This window comes from Puntigrus tetrazona, chromosome 8 (genome assembly GCF_018831695.1).
Source record: "Puntigrus tetrazona isolate hp1 chromosome 8, ASM1883169v1, whole genome shotgun sequence".
Taxonomy (NCBI): Eukaryota; Metazoa; Chordata; class Actinopteri; order Cypriniformes; family Cyprinidae; genus Puntigrus; species Puntigrus tetrazona.
This window is the reverse complement of record NC_056706.1, coordinates 7,582,132-7,594,856: the sequence shown is the minus strand read 5'-3', so window position 1 is coordinate 7,594,856 and position 12,725 is coordinate 7,582,132. Positions and strand designations below refer to the sequence as shown.

At 38.7% G+C, this 12,725-nt stretch overlaps 2 protein-coding genes across 4 annotated transcripts in view; both read right to left on the bottom strand.

Moving 5' to 3' along the window:
* Positions 1-12,725, bottom strand: part of LOC122350865 (collagen alpha-1(I) chain-like) — a 513,797-nt gene that overhangs the window by 424,681 nt on the left and 76,391 nt on the right. The window lies entirely within an intron of this gene.
* The window catches only part of fnbp1l (formin binding protein 1-like), a 39,520-nt gene continuing 27,300 nt past the window's right edge, over positions 506-12,725 (bottom strand). Inside the window, exons 4-16 of one of the 3 annotated variants that reach the window (XM_043247634.1) lie at positions 12,187-12,334; positions 12,026-12,088; positions 10,749-10,853; positions 10,469-10,597; positions 9,853-9,999; positions 7,514-7,717; positions 6,918-7,070; positions 5,068-5,177; positions 4,292-4,424; positions 3,800-3,894; positions 2,882-3,024; positions 2,613-2,771; positions 506-1,843 (exon numbers count right to left, since the gene is read on the bottom strand). In XM_043247634.1, coding sequence (XP_043103569.1) covers positions 1,836-1,843; positions 2,613-2,771; positions 2,882-3,024; positions 3,800-3,894; positions 4,292-4,424; positions 5,068-5,177; positions 6,918-7,070; positions 7,514-7,717; positions 9,853-9,999; positions 10,469-10,597; positions 10,749-10,853; positions 12,026-12,088; positions 12,187-12,334 — 1,597 coding nt within the window. In that variant the 3' untranslated portion in view covers positions 506-1,835. Of the gene's footprint in view, positions 2,772-2,881; positions 3,025-3,799; positions 3,895-4,291; positions 4,425-5,067; positions 5,178-6,917; positions 7,071-7,513; positions 7,718-9,852; positions 10,000-10,468; positions 10,598-10,748; positions 10,854-12,025; positions 12,089-12,186; positions 12,335-12,725 lie in introns of all 3 variants that reach the window. The other 2 variants (XM_043247633.1, XM_043247635.1) reach the window with 2 other exon arrangements.

Sequence of the window (12,725 nt, the reverse complement as noted above, 5' to 3'; positions counted from 1 at the left end):
ATGCTTTTTTATTAATCGTGACAATATTTCCATATGCATAAAATGCAGCACAATATTTTTTAATATTTATAAATGTTACAATATGTGACACTGAAGACCGGAGAAATAGCTGCTGAAGATTCATCTTTGATATTACTGGATTAAATTGCATTTTAAAAGGTTTATTAAGTTCTTATAAAATAATTTTGCAATTATTTTTTACACACTTTTCAAACTCAACCTTGGTGAGCCAAAAATATTAGATATCTGGTTAAAAAAAAAATAAAAAAAAAATCTTACTGTGCCCAAACTTTTAAACAGTAGTGTGTGTGTGTGTGTGTGTGTGTGTGTGTGTGTGTGTGTGTGTGTGTGGGGATGACAAAACTGTTATCTACAACAACAGCACATGATGCACTACATATACACAATTTCAGGTTAGAAACCTTGGCTGCTGGAAAAACAGCAAGCAAGAGGGATGAAATAAATCACAAAATACACCAGGACCGAAGAAATGAAAGGCAGGATGAATGAGACAAACAGACATAGGTATTTATTTCTCAGTTGCTCTTGCTCCAACACAAACCCCAGTATATAGTGGTCAACGTTGTCTTACTGTACAACACATTCACACAAAAGGAAGCATTCAAATCCGACATCATTCACTCCCTAAAATTCCAATTCAAATGCAACGGGGTAAAAAGTGCATCGGTTAAGACCAGGGTCCTATTGAGAACAGAGTTCAGACAGGAAGAAGAACTGGTTACAAAGCGATTACAGCACGGTTCTTTAAAGCAAAGCCTGAAAGTCATTCGTTCGGTTAAAAAAAACAAAAAAAAAAACATTCATTCTGAAATAAAGATGTTAATACATACAGATTAATAATAAAAACTAACTAGGTATATACATATGCATCAATATGCATACACAATTTTATATGTAAGAATCACATTCACAAATACACGCACTTGAGATCGGATTCTGGAGACGTGTGGTCCTTTGTTTAGGAGGCAGTGAGCTTGTTCTTTTAGCACATGTGACACGGAGCTGGGCGAGAAATGGAGAAAGCACCGCAGAGAGCTGGCAGCCCAAAAACAAGCAGTTTTTTGGGCACTGAGGGTCAGATAGACCCCTGTTTCCACACAGAGGCCTGTAATTAAGGCAGAGATGATGGTTGGTGTTCCGAGGTCCTCGCTGGCGGTTCTCTGCTCGTTTTGTATGGTGTTGCAGGGGACCCTGCTGGTCAAATGCAGAACTGCATCCGGTTCCTTCCAGCCTCCAGACTATGGCAAAGGGGGCGGGCGGGGCCAGTGGGTGGATGTTGCTGTGGGAACTGTCGCATTGGCTACCAAGCACCATGCTTCCTCTAATCTGATTGGTCATGCTTTTGAGACATCACGGTTAACATGGAATGTCAATGAGGAAGAGAAGAGTCAACGGAGAAAGAGACGCAAAAAAAAGTGGTTGGGATAAGAAGTGGTTAAATCCTATTAAGGGGTCAACTGGTCAGAACGGAATGGGGAATGAAAGGCTGCTGGATCATGCAGGTGCATGTTATGATGAGATGACGGTATAAACAGACACACGCTCCGCTGAATATGTTAGTGCCAGGCAACCTCTCTTATTAACTTCTCCGTTATTGCACGAGAGCGGCTTCCCCCGTTCTCCCATGCCCTCTCAGATATTCCCTGGAACGTCTGCTGCAATGGAATGATGTTAATGGGCATGACACAAACAGCATGCAAACATGCAACCTTGCCCCAGCACGATCTCGGTTTAAAATTCGCCCCACCGCCCCACTAACAGACCCACAGCAGTGAGTCCCGGCCACCAAACACCACAGAACCCCACTCATCCAATCAGGAACCTGTAGCCACAGAGAAAAGAGAGGACAGAGTCATTGACAGGCCCACCGACAACGAAGATTGATCAGCGACAGAGGAAACAAGATAGAGGGCGCCACTGAGCCAGCCCAAGTCGATCTTGGATCATATTTATTATATGCTTTTGATCCCAGGACGCAAATTAAAAAAAGAAACCCGTGCCACTTCAAATTTAAACAAAAGAGCAGCACTCGCAGGAAAAGCTGAAGTTAAACCGGTTTGTTGCTGCAATGAGGAAAATTTGGCGGCAAGGAAATAACACTTTGGAGAAAGCTGGAAGAACTGCATGAACTGAAACGTCGACTGCAGAAACAATGATTTTACTTTACTTTTCAACATGCAAAAACACATAAGAGCAGATGATTGGAGTGAGACAGTTGTTCGAGCAAATCACCGCTCAGACAGACGTTTGAAAAGGAGCCAACGCGTTTTGTTCAGGTTTGCTCCGGCGCTATATATAAAACTGATTAAAAACAGTGCGTCAAGCACTAATTAAAAATGCAATAAAATGCTATACAAATCTCTACAGGTCTACGGTTGTATCTGCTGCGGCAAAGTCACAGTGCAGAGGAAACAGTCACTTTAGCCAGTGTGTCTGTGTTTGTCCTTGAGCTCACATGGTGAACAAAGGCATATGGCAGTCAGCCGAGCTGCACTTGATGAGTCACGGTAACTCTGACACACGCTGCCCCATGTGTGATGTCATAACTAGGCGGTGCTGCCGTGGGTGATGTCATATGTAGGTGACCGCACCTTTGCTGTTTTTCTCCAGTGTGATCTCCACATAAGACGTGGGGACGTAGCCCTCCTCTCCGCCTTGCTTCCGAACCCGCGTCCATCCGTCGCCTTTATCTTCCTCGATGACGTACAGCACCTCGTTCTCGTTCATTACCAACGTGCCTTCGTTAGAACCTAAGGACGCATTTAGAATACTTTAACAAGAATTTAAGTCACATAAATTAACAGGCTATATGCAAAGGTGGAAACGAGGAACATTTAATGCAAGCCGGTTTTTTTTTTACCATCAAAAGAATAGAGAGCTTTGCAGTGGCCAATGGCGGGGAGAGGATCGTCGTCGTCGAACTCGTCATCAAATTCATGTGGGTCTGGCTGCGGTGGAGTCCGATGCTCCTGACTGTGATCATCTGTGTAACTGCCTTCAGGGCTGAAAGAGAGAAAAGGAGAGAGTCAGTGTTTTCACGCCGGCCTTTGTGTTCGGTGTGACGTGTGGAGGCTCAAAGCGCTTGAACAGCTATAGCAGATACATATGACAACCATACTGTATAATGAGAAACCACTGTTCCACTGATATCACATGTTTCTTAGTCATCATATCGTTTGTCAAACATACGTCAAAAAAAGAAAATGTAACGAGATAAAGTACAACTGCAGTAAGTAGACAATTATTCAAAATGTGTTTAAGTCGCTTATGTAAGCATAGTTATTTGAGCAAAAATACAGAAAATTGTGAAATATTACACACTGAAATAAGTTTTATACTGTATTAATTTTTTTTATATTCTTGAGACAAAGCTGAATTACTGCTAAAAACAGCTGCTTAATATTTGTTTAAAATGTTTAAAGTGTAAAGTACATTTAAATACTTTTTAGAAACGTACTGACCCCAGAGTTTTGAATTGTACTTTATATTTGTCATTAATATAAACAATTTTTCCACGTTGTGTTATTTTGATAATACATTGTCAATACGCCAATATTTAATGGTTGTTATTCCAACTACATGACTATTTGTATCCCACTGCTATGCCTTTCTACTCATTTCTATCCACAAAAATCTTGCAGAACAGCACGAACAGATCAACAGCTCCTCTATTCACAAATTTACAAACATTTCAGCCATTCATAAAAGAAGCAGCTGTAAAGTAGACAGTATTCAGTCTATCTTGAGAATGTAGATAATGTAATCAGGAAACGCAGACCTCTCTCTGCCGTGTGGTGTGTGGTGGTTCACATCTGCACTGGGACGTCGTTCACTACGAGATCCGTGCTTTCCTTCGACCTCTGATAGCCAACTCTGAGATGGAGAGACAGGAGAAGAGTGACACAGGTCTAAGCATTTTCTACTACTAATGAAGAATAAACAAATAAAATTATTTTTAAAAATGACCTTTCATGCGGTGTGTAACAGAGCTGTAACTGAATGCAAACATACTGCGAAACAGCACAGCGTATACTGTTATTAACCATAACCCGACCCTTTCATAACCCATAATAGGGGCACTTTAAAAAGGCTTATTCTAAAACAACTCAAGATGAATTGCATGTGAAGAAGAAAGCGCATTGGAGCCATTCCTCCACTAGATGGCGCTGACACTCAGCTGTTTTGTGTCATATTTATCCAGATGCACATTCCCAGAGGCTGTGCTTCCTTATAAGTCTTCAACAATAAGCTGATCCACTGGGAAGGTTACCTCATTTTTATGGATCTCAGAGCGGAGTTTCTCCATGTTGCATATGGTCTCTGAAATCTTGGGCTGAAGACTTCCAGGATCTCCCATCTGAGGATTCTTCTCATAAACATCCTTCATTTTGTTAAGAGCATCTCTGTGATAAAGATAATTATGATTTTGAGATACTATTCTCTAGTTACTTAATAGGTTTATTTTTAATAAGTTGTGAGCATGCATGGTTGCAAACACACAAGAGGAAAAAAAGTGAACACAAATCATTAAAATAAATAAATAAGTGCTGTCTAATGATCACGGCCACGATAAATTATTTTGCCTAAAATATGCATGTGTATATTTTTATATTTTGCATGTATTTACTATAAATACACACAAATACAGTATACATATTTACTCATTTATATAATTATATTCTTAGATTTTATATTATGTATATATTTAATATATAAACAACATACTTTTCTTAAATATATAAATGCATGCGTTTGTTTTTATACATACACATAATAAATAGGCACAGCATACACAAACAGAAGCTTTTATTTTGGCGACTAATCACAATTAATCGTTGGACAGCACATAAATAAATGGATATGATTATTAAAATGTAATAAATTATTTTGGCCAATAGGACGTTGGAAAATGTTCTTCCTCAGCAAAAAAAAGGGGCTACTTACATTTTTTAAGGGAACACAATGCTAGACAGAATACACACACACACACACACACACACACACAAATACATAAAAAAAAAACAAAACAAAAAAAAAACGACCTACCTTTGGTCCATTTCCTTCTGCAGTTCTTTATTCAGCTCATCAATCCTCTGTTGAAGTTTTTTGCGTCTCTGTTCAGGAGGAAGGTGGCTGAGATCCTCTAGTGTTGGTGCCTGTACAAACACAAGTTACTGGTCAAGAAGCATTGACAAGCAACCGAACGCAGCTGAAGACGGTCACGGCGCACACGGTATAAGAGAGATGTCCTTCCTAAGGGTTTATAGGCTCATTTGTTTGCACACATTCCAATTTTCCAATCGCACTTTATTTACAAACATCTAGCCACACTATAAGAAAGACATCTTTTAGCTGTACGACGAGGAAAAAGGGGGTTTCATTGCAGTCATAGCGTCCTAGAACTAAACACACAAGTCTATACCTAAACCTCACGTCTATACTACAGCAATCCAAAACACACACCACTTACCAGCTTTAAAGACCACTGAGAGGTTACGGTTACGCCACGTCATTTAAAACAAAAAACAAAAGAAACCACTTATAACAATCCATCAGCCAAATGCATTTGACTGATGATTTTTGTCACGTTTACTAAAATGGCACCATCATATTAGGAGCATTAGATCAGGTCTTGTAAATATAACAGCACGGTTAATACCACAAGAGAAGAATTTTGGAGGTCTGATCAGTCGTCAAAAACCTGAACCAGTCTGAAACCTCACAACAAGCTCATCTTTGTTTCAAAATTCATGTTTTTGCTAGATTATAAAGTAGCAGGTAAAAGAAGAACAAGTAATATCGTGCCATTTGGTTTTAGAGAAGTAGTCCTTGTGTTTCGAATCGGTTCATTTCATCTACTAGGAAAAGGTAATGTTATGGCAGTTTGCAGTGTGTTAGTTGAATGTTTTAAATAATTGCTGCAATGCAATATGCTTATATTGTAATTTGCAAACATTCAGTAGGATTGTTGCACAATGATTCTTGGCTACATAACGGCAAGGAAATCTTGAGGAAACAAAGATGGTGCATGTGAAATTTCAGAATAGCTGCGTCCAGTTAGAAGAGCCATTCAAAAATATTAAATCTAAGCAAAAAAGAATATCTGAAGAGTCACCCGTTAGCTCTGCTGTTTGGAAAAAAAAAAAAAAAAGGTCAGGCTGGAACTATTTAAAGATAATTAAAATGACTTTGATGGACACTTTTCTATAAAAGGATTCATAACTGGATGTTAAACATTTCCGGTAAACAAAACTGGTTTGCAATTTATCCAAAAGCTTTGTTCTGCATATAAAAGAACTTCAAAGGAGAATTATTCAAAACACTCAGTCTCCCAGATTAAACTCAATGTATATACCCAGAAGACAGTCTTCTCATGTTTGTAACTTCATTCTGTGTTCCCATCCTCAAGTCTATTTTGAGAGACGTTCACAATGACAGATTTATAGAGTTGCAAGTTACTGCTGCTTTTTAAAGAGAGAAATAAGAAATCTGTAACATGTCAATGCAAAAACACAGCATCAAATGAGAATTAAATTACTGTCAGTGTGAACGCAGGTATAAAAAACTACTAAGCTATATTCTGTAATATGCAAATATGCAAGTGCATAAAAAAATAAAAAATTAAATTAAAATAAAAAATAAAAAAACACCCACCCAACACACCCTCCACCATGTTCTGCTGCTTTACGCAACAATCAAACTTCACAGCTAAAATTAGGGGCACAGCTCTTTGGACCCAGATAAAGCCTTATTCCTCAACTCAAAATGAATTGTGATTCGCACTTTCCTCACGTGCAGGAATTAGCTAAACCTTGGGTGAGAGAAACCGGCCCAAGCATAAGCACTAACGTCATTACCACTGCAAAACCACACGCCAAACCAGGGCCGACTCTTACCCCTCTTTTCACAGCTCGGAAGGATGGGATCTTAGATTTTGCATTTCTCATTTCGGATAGATGGTTAGCTATCCGCTCTGTAGAAAATTTAGGAGGCTGGAAGTGGCCAGAGGGAAAACTCGGGAGGGAAGGGGGAGGGATGGATGGGGGAAGCTGGGACAACAAAGATGTAAGGTGAACTACCAACCAAACACAAACAAATGAACATGCAAAACTAGGATCGGTCATCTAGCTAGCTAAATGCCCAAATGAATGAAGTCTAGTTAAAATAATAAATGTTGCTTAGAAGCAAGTTTTATCTTTCATTACATCATTCAAATGACTGGTTTTTAAAAACAAGAACTACTTTCAAGGGAAGGAAAAACATGAAGTCATGTTGTTAAAACAAAACATAAAAAGGTCAGGAAGTTTGTAGGTACTGACAGCAAAGGTTTGAAAGCAGAAGTTAAAGTTTAGCCATATAATCCTGTTCACACAAGCCAAAGCAGAGAGCCTGGACATCACGCAGACTTTTAATTCATCACCTATTCTAAGCAACTGAGCCTAAAAATGTAACAGAAAGTTGCTTGGCAGTGAAAAGTGTTTGTTGAACTCACCTTCGGTTTCTTCCCAAAAAGCCAGAGTTTGTTTTTGGTCCTGCCAACAGCGTGTTTGGGGTCCGGTTTGCTTCCTTCCGTCTTGGGGGTCCCAATAGTGCCATCTGATCCTGTTCGCTGGATGTTCTGACTGAAGTCCTCAAAGGGGAAATCACCCGGGGGTTCAAACCCTGACTTGAATGACTCCACTACAATCCCAGAATCCTGCGGGACAGCAACAATATGCATAACCTTTATGCAGAGCCAAGTGCAAAAATCATATACTACGATTCTGAAGTTTGGAGTATGTTCTTTCCTATTAAAGAAATTGTACATTTATTCAGCAACAACACATTCAAATGATTAAAAGCGATGATGACTTCTATATAAACTCTTGAACATCAACGCCTGACATGTACAGTACACAATACTGTAAGCACAAGTTCATTCCTTTCAAAGACTGAACTAGCAACCTTATGCTTACCAGTCCATATCACTATGTCACACCATCAGTGGCGGTAATATAATCTTGGACCTTAACATGGAAAAATCGAAGCATCTATCTAATGTTATGCGAAGGATGGAACAGTGAGTACTATAGTCCTGGTAAACTGTGAACTGAGGCACTAGGCAGGATAGTTAGCCTGGTCTGGGACAACTTTATGTTTGTCCAGGGTGTGGTACCATTACAAAAGAGCTCTGGCTTCATGTCACCCGTTTCACAGCCTCTACGAGTCTCTCTTGACCTCAGCATTCGAGCAGAGGGCATTAGGAAATCCCAAAACAACGTAAGCGAGCTCATAAATAAAAGCGTAAACAGAACCAGCTCATAATCAGAGCTGATTGGTTTGTCTCTGGGCAGGGCAAGCGTCCACCAATGGATTCAGCAAAGGGAGCGGAAAAAAGGAAAAACAAGGGTGGCACGGTGTTATGGGTGTTGCCAAAAAAAATCATTTCCGAGTATGAGGACGTGAACTGCTCCAAGTAGAACCTTCAAGCTGTCATCTTGAAATTATAGTAATTGGCCAAAATGTGAACGCAGCATTATTTCTGGTATAAAGAAAGAGTTGTGCATAAATTAGTTGATCTTACATTCTGCATTATTTAAGAGGGCTGGAGGGGGATCCTAACCTAGTTAGGAGCGGCTAAATGTGTGCGTTATAAAAACTAAGAATTTTTCGGAAGATCTGCAGGACTATTAATTCAGCATGGAGTTTGGCGAGGCTATTAACACAACTGAAGCTGCACGCATAGATGATCAAGAATAAGGGGAACCCTCTTTAAAACATTACTTATGCTAAAAAGGTTTTTTTTAAAAAAAGACTAGTGGGACGCAGGATTGGTCATCTGTATTTATGGCAGCTTAGACTTCCCTAAAAGTTACTTGTAGATTCTTGACATATAGCTGACATCCTGCTTTGCTTAAAACTGTCTGACCCCGAAGCCGGAGCAATTGTTAAAAGTTCTACATCAACCTTTCAAAGTTTGGCCTCAATAAGATTTATTTTCCAACAAGGGTGCTTTAAACTGATCAAAGACATTACATTTATACAAAATATAGATGTTTCAAATAAATGCACTATTTGAACGCTATATTCAATTAAGAAAAAAAAAAAAAGTTGTTTTCACAAAAATACTTTAATGATTTCTGAAGGATCGCGTGACACTTAAGACTGGAGTAATGGCTGCTGAAAATTAAGCTTCGCCATCAATTACATAATAAAAATAAATAAATAAAAAAATAATAATAATAATGTAAACTGTAAAAAGAGAGAGAGACAGAGAGACTAAAACAGGGAAGATAAAATTGTAATCAGTCGCCACAAATGACCTTTTCATAAGCATCAGCTCTGGCGACAGCACTAACAAAATGAGCAACTTGTGTTTCTCTCATCCTCCCTTGCTTCCAATCATCCACTCCCTCGTTTCCTCCCGCCCACTCGACATCTCTGATAATCCCTTTATTCTATCAAGAAGTGGACCGCAGCTACCATGGAGATCACAGGTTTAAAATTACCTCAGGGAGAAGCATGGTATATTTCCTTAAAATCATAATGGAGCATAATAAGCTACTTGATGTGACAAACGGATAAAGGCTGGTTATCAAAGCCTTTTAAATGTGTCATAACTACACACAAATCTAACACGTGTCTTCTTTATTTGCAAGAAACAAATATATACCACAGAAGTTCAGTAAGATCTTTTAAAATGTTTTTGAAAGAAGTCTCTTACACTGCATTTATTTGTTTTTATCAAAAAGATACAGTAAAATTAGTAATAATCTGAAATATTATTATTTATTTAGATGTTTTCTATTTTAATATATTTCTGAAATATTTTAATAGCATTTCAGCACTTACTCTACGCTCGTCCACATTTTTAGCGGCGGTAACCATGCCCTCCAAGCATTTTGAGATAATGGGAACGACTCTTCTTTCCACCTCAGCAAAACTCCGGTACATCTCACCAAGCTTGACCGTCCGTCGTTCATCCATGTCTTGCAGATTCTACAAGAGCACAGAAACAGAGGTTCAACTACATACAAAACTACACTAGACTTTGATTCATGAGATCTTTTCTGTGAGTGGTCGTGAGCCAAAAGCAATATATTACAGTATTACTGTTAACTGAAGCTAGTAAAATATGTTCACTGAAATAAGGCTGAAATAAATGTAGATATTAGATAATAAATTTAACTTGCTTTAATGTTGCCCTGTCAAAAGGAATTAAATGTGTTTCAAAACTAAAAACTAAAATAATTAGAATGATTGAAAGAAAGAAAAAAAATAAGAAACAAAAATTACTAAAAAGTAAAATATTGAAAATAAAAATAAATAATAATAATAATAATAATACTAAAATAACAACGTTGTCAATTTATTCAGTTCACTCAGTCTTTAAAAGATTAGCCTTTAAAAACTTGCTAAAAATTAAAAAAAAAAATTATCAGAAACTACAAATCAGGGATATCATCACCTTAAATATCTGAGGGATAGCCACGTTGAAATGCTTCCACTGTTCAGCGTTGAAGTTTTGCAATTGGGCTGCATATTCGTTCTTGCTCTCCTCCGCCATGTGTTGTCTCAAATACAGCTGGGACTTTGCCTAAGACAGAATGAATGGTCATCTGTATTACTAATACTTCAGGAATACAGCTCAGGCCTCAGGACAACTTAAAGCAATTTTTTTAAATGAATCAGAGAATATTCTGTCATTACTTTTAAGAAGTCGCGCATATCAGGTTCACATAAACTACCTTTTCCACCTCTGACTTTGTGGCGTTGATGTCGTTGTCTAGTCTTTCGTAGATGAGCTGTGATTTCTCTGCCTCTTTGCATTCCCGTTCAAACTTCTTTTTACTCTGTAAAATCCATGCGAAAAAAAGAGACATGTTTTTGAGCCGTCAAACGCACTACACGTTTCCTGCAACACTGCATGAGCGTTAACAACCTCCCTGCGTAAAAATACAGTTGTAAATACTGTCATGTTTTGATCGAGTAGCAGCATAAATACAGATAAACGTACAAACAAACATCTAAAACGGTACAGAGAGCGAGAGCGATAATGAAATTTGTGTAACGGCTTCCAAAGCATCTGTGTTTCATTTCGTGACAGTGCAAGAACGAGGAATACCTATGTTATTACGCAATGGCCATATTCGATGCCAGATTCAGCTGTTGCTGGCCTTTAGCGGCAGCAACCATAAAGCTGCAGAAAAAATAATAATACTCCAGCTGTACGCAGTCTGAGATGCACTGACAGGCAGGAAATGTACAGGATGCAGGAATGCAGTGCAGGGCATGAAACGGAGAGAGAGAGAGGGCGAATGGAAAGAGAGAGCTTGATAACTTGAATGCGGGGCAGGAAGGTTTCCATTTGTACACTGCCAACAGCCTTTGACACATTCTTCTGTTTTATACTTGCACATAAACACACGCAGACATATCTGGATCTCAGGTCGCAGCTGGAGGAGAGGTTGGGAATCGGTCACTTTTACACAACAGCGCAAATAGCAGATGAAAAAACCATCTCAAATAGAGCCGATTGTATTACAAAACCTCTGTGGTTGACTATAATACCAGTAAAATTTCACGTTTCTCATATTCAGTTTCCAAAACACAGCAAAAAAAAAATAATAATAAGCTACTGAATATTTAATCAAAAGCACAGAGTGAAACGTCCTTCCTGCTTTATTTAAAGCTGCAGTTCATAGCGTTTAACGCTCTAGCGGTTAATAAACAGAACTGTGTGCATCTTCCAGAAGAACATTGTAACCGGAGCTACTTCTCTCTGTTTATGTCTATGATGAATCACACAGGTACTGGGTTACTCCATAGCAGTACCTACCTGAACCAGTCTAAATAGAATATGAACACTTATTACAGGTATTATGTGTTTGAGGTGTTTGTAGTGCTTTCAAATAGTCACATAAAAAAGACCAAAAATATTTTAGCATCATCATCATTTTGTCTGACCTGATGCACATTATTGACTGTTAATTTTCCTGAAATCTCTAATCTCACAATGACTCACGTTGTCCATGTGTTTCCAGCACTGGTCTAGATACTGTTGGGCCTTCCGTCCTTCCTGGAGATGCTGTTGATCAGACAGGACGCAACAATATATAAAATAGAACTTGTATCGAACCTCACCAGAGCATGCAGGTATCTCAGGTGCATGCATTCGGTACTCACATGTTTTCTTTCCCCCTTCAGGTCCTGTGAGTACCTCATCAGCTCCCCATACACTTTGTGCCCCATCTCCTCAGCAACAACCTCTCGCTGACCCGCGTAATCATTCAACTCATTCAGTATGGAGTAGAATGACAAACAGGATGTGAACCTTCAAAAAAATTCAACAATGAATTGGTATACATGATGTACTACATTTCTTTTTATTGGCATAACAGATTTTGTCCTAAAAGCAGTCGTTGATTCTAAGTGAAACATTGCAATAAAACTTTCATTTGAAGACTTTTTGCATCTGAACTTACGTTTTAATATGAGACATTTATAGAAATGTCTATGCCCTCATAAAAAATTAAGTGCATTTATCACCATTCGTATGCAGCTTTTCCTCAAGTTGCCATCATGGGCCCCAAGGGCCGGCAGGCTCTGTCTGTATGTTGATATTGACTAAAGGCCAGTCTGCAAGGCATGACTAGCTCACTATATTAAAAAACCCCCCTTACACACACACACACACACACACACACACACACACACACACACAC